Consider the following 13,262-nt stretch of genomic DNA (forward strand, 5'->3'; position numbering starts at 1 on the left):
AGTATCTTATTCCAGGACACCAAAATACTGGACAACACTTCCAACTACTTTGTCAGACTGCACAGGGAAGCCATTGAAATTCACAAGCATAAGCAAAACTTCAACAGGAAAGAAGAAACCTTAAGAATGAACAGAGCATGGTTTCCAGTTCTGAAAAACACCAGGCTAACAAAACACTCTATACTCGACAATAGCCCTGCAGAGAAGATTAGCACATCAAGCACCAATCCATATGCAAAAGAACCTCCTCAGGATACAGTGAAGCCTCCCGCCATTAGCATTCCACTCCCTGGGAAACTCTTACAGGATGACTCAGCTCAACCCCACCCTCCTCCTGAGTAGATACAAATGACCTGCCAACATCTTTTCCACACTGTGACACTGAGAGATCTCTGTCTTTTGGTGCTACACCTCTGAAGATGCCAGCCACAGCTGCTGGCGAAACGTCAGGAACTACAATGCCAAGACCACGGCAATACAGCCCAGAAAACCCACAACAACCTTTGTTTGTTTGTTTGTTTGTTTGTTTGTTTGTTTGTTTGTTTGTTTGTTTGTTTGTTTGTTTGTTTGTTTGTTTGTTTGTTTGTTTGTTTGTTTGTTTGTTTGTTTGTTTGTTTGTTTGTTAGCCCACCTTTCTCACTGAGACCCAAGGCAAATTACACAATGTAAGTCAATATGATGAACAGCTAGTACAATCAATGAACAAATAGAACAGGGTATGGGACTACAGAAGTTTGAAAACAATCATAAATCCAAACAAGGATGAAAATATTGCTGAAACACAACGTAAGTAATTTATTTATTTTATCACATTTCTAGACCGCCCTCCGCGTCAGTGGCATTTTCATTGAATACTGGACTTTTCTCTCGCATATAGTACATATGCTTAGGATCAAGCTGCAAGTTTTACAAGGTGAGAACAAGGCTAGCAAGATCAGTTGGAGATAAGCAAACACATTAATCACAGAACAATAATAATAATTTGATTTATATACCACCCTTCAGGACAACTTAACACCCACTCAGAGCAGTTTACAAAGTATGTTATTATTATTTTTAAAAACATTTTATTTAAAGAAATGAAAGTAAGACAAAAACAGAGTAAAATAAGTGCATAATATAAAAGTTATGCAAAATTTAGACAGTAAATTGAAAATGATACTATCTTATACCACCAATAACAGTGCAATCCTAACCAGAGTTATGCCAGTCTAAGCCCATTGATTTCAATGGGCTTAGACTGGAGTAACCATATTTAGGATTGCAGTGCAAGTATATAAACAGTACAGATATAAAAATCTTAAGAATTCAACAAGCAGAACATTTAAGTTTCTTTAAACTAAAAAGGTAATTATTAAGTATTTAGCTTCCTTGAACCTAGCTACATGACATTTCTCCTTATCTCTTCTTCCCTCTCTCCCTCTAAACTACTATATCAATTAGTTTAACCTAAATAATCAAAGAAATCTTTCCATTTTTTCCAGTTATCAACCTATTTTGTAAGTAGGTAGTCAGTTTGGCCATTGAAGCATATTCATGAACCTTATCTCTCCACTCTGGGAGACTAGGACAAGCATCAGTTTTCCACTTTCCTGCAAATAATAATACTGCTGTCACCATATAATGGAAGACATCTCCTTGTTCTTTTCTCAGATTTGTTGGTAAAATATTTAGGAGCATGCTTCTCGGGTTATATTCAAATCTGAGTTTGAGGATCTTTTGCATCTCTTCATGTATTTTTATCCAATATTTTCATGCTTCCTTACAAGTCCACCACATATGGTAAAATGTTGCATCCATATTCTGACACTTCCAGCAATGTCCGCTGTAACTGTTACTAATCCTTGCAATATCTTTGGGAGTCATTTTATACCAGTTTTCTCTCAGGTCCTGGCAGCCTGTAAATTTTATGTCTTTAGTCCATAAATTCATTGGAATAGATTCCCCGAAATTTTGCATTCATTTTATCATACAAGTTTTGACTTGTTCCATCTCTGTGTGGTGTAGCAGTAATATTTTGTAAATCTTCCCCAAGAGATGCAACAAGTCTCCAGATATTACTAGTTCATATTTTGTTTTTTCTCTCAGCCTGCTGCCTTCTTTGATAATTTGATCCTTTAATCTTGATAGTATTTGGTGATAAATCAGCCACGGAATATTTTTGCCATGGATTTCTTGCCAAGTTTTTATGTTTCCTTCTTTATCTATCAGTGATTCATAGCTTGATTGATGAATTTTGTTCCTGACTGCTACATAATAATAGGCATTAATGGGTGACATCAGTGGGGAAATTGGTGGGCTCAGTCTATGTCTGCATTGAAACCATATTTTAAGCAGACCATCTCTTATAATGTAAGTCCCATCTTGTTTGCAAATAGATTTCCATAATTTCTTAATCCATAAATAATTATGGATACCTTCCTTAGCATCTGCTGTTTCCAATTTAATCAGTCTGTTGCTAGGATTCATAATCCAATCTGTTCTCCAAACCAGCGCTGCTGCTTGATGATACAATTTGATATTCAGTACGGCCAGTCCTCCCCTATTTTTATCATCTTGTAATACTTTAAATCGTATACTTGGCTTCTTCCCTTTCCATATAAAGTCATTTATAGATGTTTATAGCTTTCTGCCATCTGTTGAGAATCTTTTGTTTAATGTAAATTGGAATAATTTGAAAAAGGAAATTTAATTTAGGTCAAATATTCATTTTGATAGCCGCAATTCCTCCTAACCATGAAATAATTAAATTTTGCCATCTCTGCAAGTCTTCAGTAATTCTCATGCAAACTTTTTGATAATTATCTTTATAGAGATTCTCATTTTGTGAAGATACATTTATCCCTAAATATCTTATTGGCTTTGTAGTAATGGTACAGTCGGTTATGCTTCCAATCTTTTCAGATTCCTCTTTCATTGCCGAGAGTAACATTACCTTTGTTTTCTTCTTATTCAGTTTATATTCAGAATGCTGCCCGAATCTTGATATTTGCTCCATTACATAAACCAGAGAGGTATATGGATTTGTCACTGATATAACCACATCATCTGCATAACTTTTTATCTTATACATCTCTTTCCCATCCTTTATTCCAACAATTCTACTATCTTCTCTGATTCTCACTGCCAAAACTTCAAGAGCAAATATAAACAATAGTAGTGAAAATGGACAACCTTGCCTTGTTCCTTTTGTTATTTCAATGTTCTTCATAAATGAACCGTTAACTAAGATTGCAGCTTGCTGTTTGGTGTAAATACTAGGGATGTGCGTTTCGGCATTCAGAATGCCGAAAGAATGCCGAAACAAAAGTGTTTCGGCTTCTTTCGGGGAATGCCGAAACGTTTCGGGGAATGCCGAAACGTTTCGGGTAGCCGAAAGAAAAAAGCCGAAACGTTTCGGGATTCTTTCGGCTTTCTTTCGGCTTTTCTATGGGAAAATGCCTCCGTCTTCCAGGACGCCTGGAGGAGGCATTTTCCCACCGAATAAGCCCAAAATTGGTGGGGACCTTCCTCTAACCCTTCTCTAACAACCACCCAAGTTTCAGACAGATTGGACTTTGGGGGGCCATGTTATGGCCCCCCAAAGCAGGTCCCCCCATCCTCCCATAAGAAAGCGAAGGAGCAGCATATTGTTAGCATGCTGCTGCTGATCTTTCTTCATTATTTCCTATGGGGAAAAAATGAAGAGGCAGGCTTCCTTTGCCAGGGGTGGCATTTTGCATGCAAAATGCCCCCCAGCCCTCAGGGGCCCTTCTCCCACCCCTCCTCCCACCCCCCACCAAGGCTCAGCCTGCTCCCACTTGGGGGGGCCATTTCATGGCCTCCCCAAGTAGGTGCTCTAATCTCTACCACTGACAGCTGGGGGAGGCTTGTGTTGCCAGGGGTGGCATTTTGCATGCAAAATGCCCCCCAACCCTCTGGGGCCCTTCTCCCACCCCTCCTCCCACCCCCCACCAAGGCTCAGCCTGCTCCCACTTGGGGGGGGGCATTCCATGGCCTCCCCAAGTAGGTGCTCTGCTCTCATCTCTACCACTGACAGCTGGGGGAGGCTTGTGTTGCCAGGGGTGGCATTTTGCATGCAAAATGCCCCCCAGCCCTCTGGGGCCCTTCTCCCACCCTTCCTCCCACCCCCCACCAAGGCTCAGACTGCTCCCACTTGGGGGGGGGCATTTCATGGCCTCCCCAATAGGTCCTCTCAGCCCCTAAAGTCCACCCCTTACAGCCCCACACAAACCCAATTCCCCCCCAGCTGCCACACACAGACCCAAATCCCCACATTAGCCCCTCACAGACCCAAATCCACCCCCACCTGCCCCACACCCATAACCCCAGAAACAGGCTGGCAAAGGCCAGCCCTCTCCCTTTGTTCCCTATGCTGGGAACTTCTAAACTCTCTTTCCCTGGGCAATTCTGCACAGCCCAGGGGTGCCACAATGGTGGGCACACTTCTGAGTGCCAGCTGGTCCCTGTGAAAGAGCACCTGAACCACAGACACCCTCCCTCAAATTCCCCCACCACCTACAGAGATGGCTGGCCAGCCAGCCCCATTGTTCCCTATGATGGGAACCAACTGCACAACAAAGAATAAAACAAGAACAACACAAAATAAAGTTTTAAAAAAATTATATTCTCCCTTCCAAAGTACAAGTAGGCAAAGCATTATGACACATTACACCAGCAGTCCCCCACACAGAAAAATTAAAACAAAACTCACTTAACATCAGAGAATCACAAAGCATGATTCCTGTCAAAAACACTTTATTTCTTGAACAGCTTTAGGTTACACAGCAGGGGGGAACACCAAAGGGCATGGCAGCACTATCTTACACAAAAATAACACAACTCACTTAACATCAGAGAATCACAAAGCACAATTCCTGTTAAAAACACTATTTCTTGAACAGCTTTAGGTTACACAGCAGGGGGGAACACCAAAGGGCATGGCAGCACTATCTTACACAAAAATAACACAACTCACTTAACATCAGAGAATCACAAAAACACAATTCCTGGCAAAAACACTTTATTTCTTGAACAGCTTTAGGTTACACAGTAGGAGGGCACAACAGGGCATGATAGCAATGTACTACAAAAAATAATACAACCCACTTCACCGTTTTTGACAGCAATTGTGTTTTTGTGATTCTCTGATGTGAAGTGAGTTGTGTTATTTTTGTGTAGTACACTGCTTTCCTGCTCTGTGGTGCCTTCCTACTGTGTAACCTAAAGCAGTTACAGAAATAAAGTGCTTTTGACAGCAATTTTTTGGGGTGATTCTTTAATGTGAAGTGAGTTGTGTTATTTTTGTGTAAGATAGTGCTGCCATGCCCTTTGGTGTTCCCCCCTGCTGTGTAACCTAAAGCTGTTCAAGAAATAAAGTGTTTTTGACAGGAATCATGCTTTGTGATTCTCTGATGTTAAGTGAGTTTTGTTTTAATTTTTCTGTGTGGGGGACTGCTGGTGTAATGTGTCATAATGCTTTGCCTACTTGTACTTTGGAAGGGAGAATATAATTTTTTTAAAACTTTATTTTGTGTTGTTCTTGTTTTATTCTTTGTTGTGCAGTTGGTTCCCATCATAGGGAACAATGGGGCTGGCTGGCCAGCCATCTCTGTAGGTGGTGGGGGAATTTGAGGGAGGGTGTCTGTGGTTCAGGTGCTCTTTCACAGGGACCAGCTGGCACTCAGAAGTGTGCCCACCATTGTGGCACCCCTGGGCTGTGCAGAATTGCCCAGGGAAAGAGAGTTTAGAAGTTCCCAGCATAGGGAACAAAGGGAGAGGGCTGGCCTTTGCCAGCCTGTTCCTGGGGTTATGGGTGTGGGGCAGGTGGGGGTGGATTTGGGTCTGTGAGGGGCTAATGTGGGGATTTGGGTCTGTGTGTGGCAGCTGGGGGGGAATTGGGTTTGTGTGGGGCTGTAAGGGGTGGACTTTAGGGGCTGAGAGGACCTACTTGGGGATGCCATGAAATGGCCCCCCCAAGTGGGAGCAGTCTGAGCCTTGGTGGGGGGTGGGAGGAAGGGTGGGAGAAGGGCCCCAGAGGGCTGGGGGGCATTTTGCATGCAAAATGCCACCCCTGGCAACACAAGCCTCCCCCAGCTGTCAGTGGTAGAGATGAGAGCAGAGCACCTACTTGGGGAGGCCATGGAATGCCCCCCCCCAAGTGGGAGCAGGCTGAGCCTTGGTGGGGGGTGGGAGGAGGGGTGGGAGAAGGGCCCCAGAGGGTTGGGGGGCATTTTGCATGCAAAATGCCACCCCTGGCAACACAAGCCTCCCCCAGCTGTCAGTGGTAGAGATTAGAGCACCTACTTGGGGAGGCCATGAAATGGCCCCCCCAAGTGGGAGCAGGCTGAGCCTTGGTGGGGGGTGGGAGGAGGGGTGGGAGAAGGGCCCCTGAGGGCTGGGGGGCATTTTGCATGCAAAATGCCACCCCTGGCAAAGGAAGCCTGCCTCTTCATTTTTTCCCCATAGGAAATAATGAAGAAAGATCAGCAGCAGCATGCTAACAATATGCTGCTCCTTCGCTTTCTTATGGGAGGATGGGGGGACCTGCTTTGGGGGGCCATAACATGGCCCCCCAAAGTCCAATCTGTCTGAAACTTGGGTGGTTGTTAGAGAAGGGTTAGAGGAAGGTCCCCACCAATTTTGGGCTTATTCGGTGGGAAAATGCCTCCTCCAGGCGTCCTGGAAGACGGAGGCATTTTCCCACAGAAAAAAGCCGAAAGAATGCCGAAATAATGCCGAAAGAATCCCGAAAGCCGAAAGCCGAAAGAGATTCTTGTTTCGGCTTTCGGCTTTAACGATAGAGAATCTTCTTTCGGCTTTCTACTTTCGGCTATAGCCGAAAATTTTTGGCTTGCACACCCCTAGTAAATACTTTCAATTCACTTCAAAAACTCAATCCCACAATTCATTCTATGCAACATCTTCATAAGAAACTTCCAAGAGACATTGTCAAAGGCTTTCTCTGCATCAACAAACATAAATGCAGTTTTTTCACCTTTTCGTCTTGAATGTTCAATAGCACTAAGGAGGTATCTGATATTATCTTTCATATCCTCTTGGGGACAAAGCCTGTTTGATCTTCATGTATCACCTCAGATATGCATCTTTTCAATCTTTGAGCCATTATTATTGTAAATATCTTGTAATCCACGTTCAACAAAGATATAGGCCTATATGATTGCGGTGTAAATGGATCATGTTGGAGGTAAGATCTTCTTAGTTTGTATCTCATTCATCACCTTTTGCAGCAGTATAGCCAATATATCCTCAAAAGATTTGAAATAAGCAGCCATGAATCCATCTGGACCTGGAGCTTTTGCAATCTTCCAAGTTTTAATTGCAGAATTTATCTCTTGTATCGTTATTGCTTGATTTAAAATAATTCTATGCCCATTAGTAAATTCTTTAATTGGTGTCTCCAATAAATATTTCTCCATTTCTTCTTCATTTATTGATTCTTCTTTGTAGAGAGAGATTTGAGAAAAAAGCTCTAATTTGTTCTTTCATTTTCTGATCTCTGTAAATTAGCTGTTTGCCTTCCCTAATTCCTGGTATCCTTCTCTTCTCTGACTCCTTCTTCAGACAATACATGAAGTACCTTCCAGGCTTGTTTGCAGCTTCAAAATGTCTGTGCTTTAAATACTTCAACTTTTTCTGAATTTCTTCTGTCTCCAGTAGATCCAATTTGTTCTTCAGCTGCTTAATTTCGTCCCATATTCTTCTATCCCTTGTTCTTTTATGATCATGTTCCAGTTTTTTCAATTTTAGGATTAGATTATTTCTTTCTTCAAACTTAATTTTCTTCTTTTTGGACGCTATTGCCATCAATATTCCTCTTAGATAGGCTTTACTTGCTTTCCAAATTGTTATAGGGTTAGCATCATTTGTCGTGTTTATTCTAAAATAATCAGTTAATTCTTGCTTGCATTTTTGCAATATATCCTCATTTGAAAATAAAGTATCATCCAATCTCCATCTTCTTTCTCTCTTGTTGCCTGTTTGACATACTATCTCTATTGGATTGTGATCCGCTATGATCCTTGGGTGGATTTCTCCATTTTCTACCTCCATCAAAAGACTCTTAGATATCCAACACATATCTATTCTGGAGTATGTTTGATGTCTATCTGAGAAGAATGTATAATCTCTATCCTTTTTATGTAGCGATCTCCAGGCGTCCTCTATTTCCAAAATTGACATATAATTGAATACACATTTAGGCAGATTTCATCCTGTCCTTGTAGATCTATCAATTTTACAGTTCAATACACCATTCATGTCTCCACAAATTAGAGTCTGTTATTATTATCCCCACAACAAAACACCCTGTGAGGTGGGTAGGGCTGAAAGAGCTCTGAAAAGTTGTAACTGACCCAAGGTCACCCAGCTGGCTTCAAGTGGAGGAGTGGGGAATCAAACCTAAGTCTCCAGATTAGAGTCCCACGATCTTAACCACTACACCAAGAGTACAAGCAGATTCCTGACCTGTTTGTTTTTACTGAGTTGGCGTAATATTTATTGAGAAAACACTTGTACAAGATCTATCACCCAGTGAGGGTCAGGGGATCTGTCATCCCCTGCTATCACTCACTTGACCAGTGAAAAATAACATAGGAAACAAGTGACTTACTGGCCTATATGCACTCTTGCTGGTGGCATGATGACATCTCCAGCAGACACACTCATACCACTTTGTAAGCAGTCGGCCTGGCCTCCACCATTTAAATAGCCATTTTAATATGGCTGCTTATGATATTAAAGATGTTCAGGCCTCTGGAGTTAAAATGGCTGCTGTATTGCCACCAGAGAGCCTCTAACAGTTGCTGAATCCAACCTGGGAGAACACTGCATGAATGGAATGCCGCACAGAAATGCGGAATGATTAAGAGGCGATTGGATTTACTGTGCAGCACTAGAACACATTTTGCATTTGCTTTTACACACCCTGGCAGCTACCAATCAAGGTACTCAAGACTTTTGTCTAACCCAGGAACTAACCTTTGGAGCCTTTGTTCTAACAGCTAGGTGGGCTCTTCCACCTCAGGGCACATTTTACCTATAAAGGTAGAGCTCTGGCCTCATTCAAATCGTTCATGCTTCCGGGTCCATAAGCATTGTTCCCTTGAGGTTTGCCCAAGCCTCTTGCTCCCTTAAGCCAAGGACACTGGCATTCAAAGCTACCTTCTTCTCCACTGACTGGACTCCCCCTCTCCAGGATAGGTAGATATATTTGCTCCCTCTCTCGATCCCCAATTTCTGGCTAAACTTCCTAGGTTTCTATGTGCGTGTGTATGATTATTTTTACCCTGTAATTGTGAGTGTATGTGCATGCCATCTTGTTCTTTAATAAAAGTTATTGTTTGACCTTAAGAACCAGCCTTGTTTGCTATTTCGGAAGGGACCTGGTAAACACCGGTGATAGATCCCAGAGTTGACGGCCTCTTGCATAGCCATTCTCCTTGCTAGCTAATTCCCCCACAAATTATTTATTGCAAGGAGACCACTTCCGGGAACAACTTCCCTGGCACCTGGATGTGACATCAGCATGTTGTGGTGAAGTCATTGTTTGGGGGCAAAAACCATAGAGTTTTTGACCCCAAACCAGAATAGTTCCAGTGGGTTAGTGACCGATATCACTTCTGGAAGGGAAGCCATTATGTCTCCAGGGAGTAAGGCTCCCCCCCCCTGCCCCTCACAGTCATTCCCCAACCCCTTCTGTTTGCTAGAGAGGACTTGGCATCCCTGGTAGATTTTCCCTTCTCGAAAGAAACCATGTTATACTGACCTGTTCATCTGACAATTGCTTTCATAGCTGAAGGCACATTTCATGATGCTATCAAGAGTCATCAAGCTGACATGCTCAAACAATTCCACCGGTGTTGTTCTGTCTTTGGGGACCAACTTTTCCCATTTATCCTATTAGTATCACAGAGACATGGTCAGAAATGTAAAAGGGGAGTTTTCCAGAAAGACTGGATTATTTATATTTAGTCTCCTCAATGTGCTGTTATTGTACTTGTGTGCAGATTCGTAGAGAATTTGCAGAGAATTCTTTATCATGTAGGATGAAAAGTTGGAATATTCCAGTAGGATGTGGGTTAAATTAAAAGAAATTAGAAAACCCAGACAATGTTTTTTCAACTATTTCATCAGATTTTAGATCATTAAAAATGCCAGTAAGAGGTCAGAAAGGTTCCCACACTTCTGTCATTCTGCAAACAATTTAAACAAATTGGTTCAGGTAATAGGACTACAGTGTGACAGAATGGATCAGGAAGGTGCTTTTATCAAGAGAACAGCATTTCAGTCTATGCTACTCTGTATGGTATATATTATCTATTTGTTGTATGTTTTATCCTGTTCTTACTGCATTCTTTTTTACTTTACTAATTCCATTTTTGTACCACTTAACATATTGCTTGACACATTTTCTGTGTCACTTGACATATTGCTTGACCAGCATATCTGAAGGACCATGTACTCCCTACAAACCTATCTCAACACTAAAATCATCTTCCAAGGCCCTGCCTCAGGTGCCTCCACCTTCTGAGATTAGGCAAATGGCAACCCAGTAGAGGGCCTTCTCAGTTGTGGCATCAAACCTCTGAAACCCTCACCCAGGAGAGATTTACCTGTCCCATTCTGCTACTGTCTTCTGCCAGCAGGTAAAGACTATGGCCAGAGCTGTGTAACTGAGCCATAGTTTTGACAGAGTAGGCCAGGGGGAGGGAAGGAGGCAATGCTGAAGACAGGGGGGCAAGATAAAGGTCGGATGCTGGTGGGTGGGCAGGAGAGAAAGAAGCAGAAAAAGGGGAGAGGCTATGGGGGTTAAAGGGAAGAGAAAGGGAAAACATTGCAGAGGGAGGAAATGAAATGCTCCCTAATTAACAATATATCTAATTCTGAACATGTTTACTTGAATCCAGAGACTGGAGCCATGAGCAGACAAAACAAATCTTTCTAAAAAGTCTAATAGATACTTACAATACCTGATTGTAAATAAATATTTTGGTAGTCCATATTTAGGATTTTTTTCAATGGGGAAGTTGCAGAATACATACTGTAAATAAGTAAATTCCAGTCCAGAATCTGTGATGAAGGGCACACAACTGTAGTCAGTACAGTAATACCACCGGTTCATCATGACAGATACGGTGGGGCACACTGGGCACCAACCAAAGGATTGCACTACCTGTGCCAGATACTAATTGGGCCTTAAAAGAACACCCAAGCAAGCTTTTGTTTAAAGGGGGGAAAGTTGAAAATCCATGCAAAGGCCTTGGTATGCCCCAAGGAACTTCTGGATTGAGTCTCATAACATCAATGATATAAGAAAAGGCCTTCTCACTTTCTTAAGAGGGTGAGAAGAAATGGCCTTGTGCCATTAACACAGAATTTCTTACCAGCATCACTTTGACCGAGTCTGCCATCAGAGGTACGTATGGCTTCAGTACATCATAATGGAATCCTGGAGTCAGGAGCTTCCTGTGCCTCTGCCACTTCGGCCCATTGAGGATTAGTAATCCCTTTCCTGCCAGCGGATGAAGAGACATGAGAAATATATGTCATGGGAGGAAAGAGCTTAGACTCATTTTATACCTCCTTAATGTTAAATGTTATGTTATATAATCTACAGCAAGGAAGTGATGGTGCAGAAGAATAATGTACATATTTGACTCATGGAAATTAGGGAAGCTCATGCCCATGGATCATGAGCAGCCCTCAAGGGTCTGTCTCCAGATACCAGTCTCCAGATATCTTCTAAAAGCATGGTCCTTTGCAGTGCCGTATATTTTCTGCACAGGGAAAAAGAAAGAGGGAGCAAGAAGCACTCTCATGCTCTCTCTTTCAGAGAGGAGGAACTCCCATTTGGAGAAGCCAAGTGGTTGTCAGTATCAAGAGGCAAAGAGAGGTCAACCACAGTTAGACTGGGAGATCCAAACACAGTGCTCTTACCTGCCAAACCTGCCTGCTGTGAGATTCACAGAATCTCAAGTGAAAATAGAGGTGTTTATTTTACCTAATCAATTCATAGGATGGTGGTGAGTAAAGTGAGAAGCCATTTCCACGGATTGATAAAGCATTTTTGAAACATTGTAGGTACAAGTTACGTTTTTACATCTATATATTTAAATGCCATACTATGTACACTTTTATTATCACGGTATGTCTCATCTTCAAAATATCACAGTTTTCAGAATTCCCAGTTCTTTTAATCTTTAAAAAGTCTGTTCCCAAGTAACGTTGGTAGAAATGTGCTACTCAAATAGACACAGCAGACTGCTAAATCAAGTGGCAAATGTTAGGCTTCACAGTGGGGTAATTGGAGCCTAGGGGAGGCACATCCTTCAGATTGGCCTGAGTGAAGGCTTGGTTCAGGGTAGGCCTCAGAAATGTGGGAGGAGATATACAACACCATCCCACCTTCTCTCTGTCCAGCTGCGGTGGCTCGCTTCTCCTCGCTCCCTTCTCTTTCTCTCTCTCTCTGCTTCTGATGCCAACACCCAATTACTCCTCACTGGTCATTCAAGCAGGGTTGCCAGCTCCAAGTTGAAAAATTCCTGGAGATCTAGGGGGTGAAACCTGGAGAAACCTGGAGAATGGGGTTTGGGGAGGGAAAGGACCTCGGCATGGCATAATTCCATAGAGTCCACCTCCAAAAGTAGCCATTTTCTCCAGGTGAACTGATCTCTGTGGCCTGGAGACCAGTTGTAATTCTGGGAGATCTCCAGCCACTACCTGGAGGCTGGCAATCCTACATTCAAGTGAGCCCACCTTTATAGGGCCTTCCTGGGGGGGGGGATAATCCCCACCCTTCCCCTGCCCTTTGCCCTATTTAGGATCAGACCTCCCCTGCCAGGGGTGATTGCCAGCATTGCTGGCCTGTCTGGGGCTTTCCTGGGGCATCCTTCCCCACCCCCAGCCCATCCCTGCCTTCCTGGGACCACCCTGCAGGACAGGACTGGCTGGGCCCTGCCAGCTGGTGTGGCCTGGCTGCCACATAAGTCCCCCCCCCGCCCCATAGTGCTGTCCTGGCCTCCTGATGCTGTGGCATTCTTGCAGGCAGGCCATGAGGTGTGTAGAACTTGCTGGAAACGGGCAGGGCTCTGCTGGTTTGCCCCACTGCAGGGAAGCTTCCTGGGACACTGCAGGTATATTGGGATGCCTAGCGACTTGTCTGACAGCTTGTCCTCCACAGACCCCATCAGCTGCACCTGAGGTGCAGTGGAGGCCCCGCTCTCCACCTGGGGCATTGTCTG

The 13,262-nt window shown here is 43.3% G+C and overlaps 1 protein-coding gene across 1 annotated transcript in view; it reads right to left on the reverse strand.

Annotated features, from left to right (window-relative positions):
- LOC129329758 (cytochrome P450 4B1-like) overlaps nt 1-13,262 on the reverse strand; it is a 38,133-nt gene that overhangs the window by 14,496 nt on the left and 10,375 nt on the right. Inside the window, exons 4-5 of the mRNA XM_054979356.1 lie at nt 11,406-11,533; nt 9,788-9,918 (exon numbers count right to left, since the gene is read on the reverse strand). Coding sequence (XP_054835331.1) covers nt 9,788-9,918; nt 11,406-11,533 — 259 coding nt within the window. The remainder of the gene's footprint in view (nt 1-9,787; nt 9,919-11,405; nt 11,534-13,262) is intronic.

This window comes from Eublepharis macularius, chromosome 5, assembly GCF_028583425.1.
Source record: "Eublepharis macularius isolate TG4126 chromosome 5, MPM_Emac_v1.0, whole genome shotgun sequence".
Classification (NCBI taxonomy): Eukaryota; Metazoa; Chordata; class Lepidosauria; order Squamata; family Eublepharidae; genus Eublepharis; species Eublepharis macularius.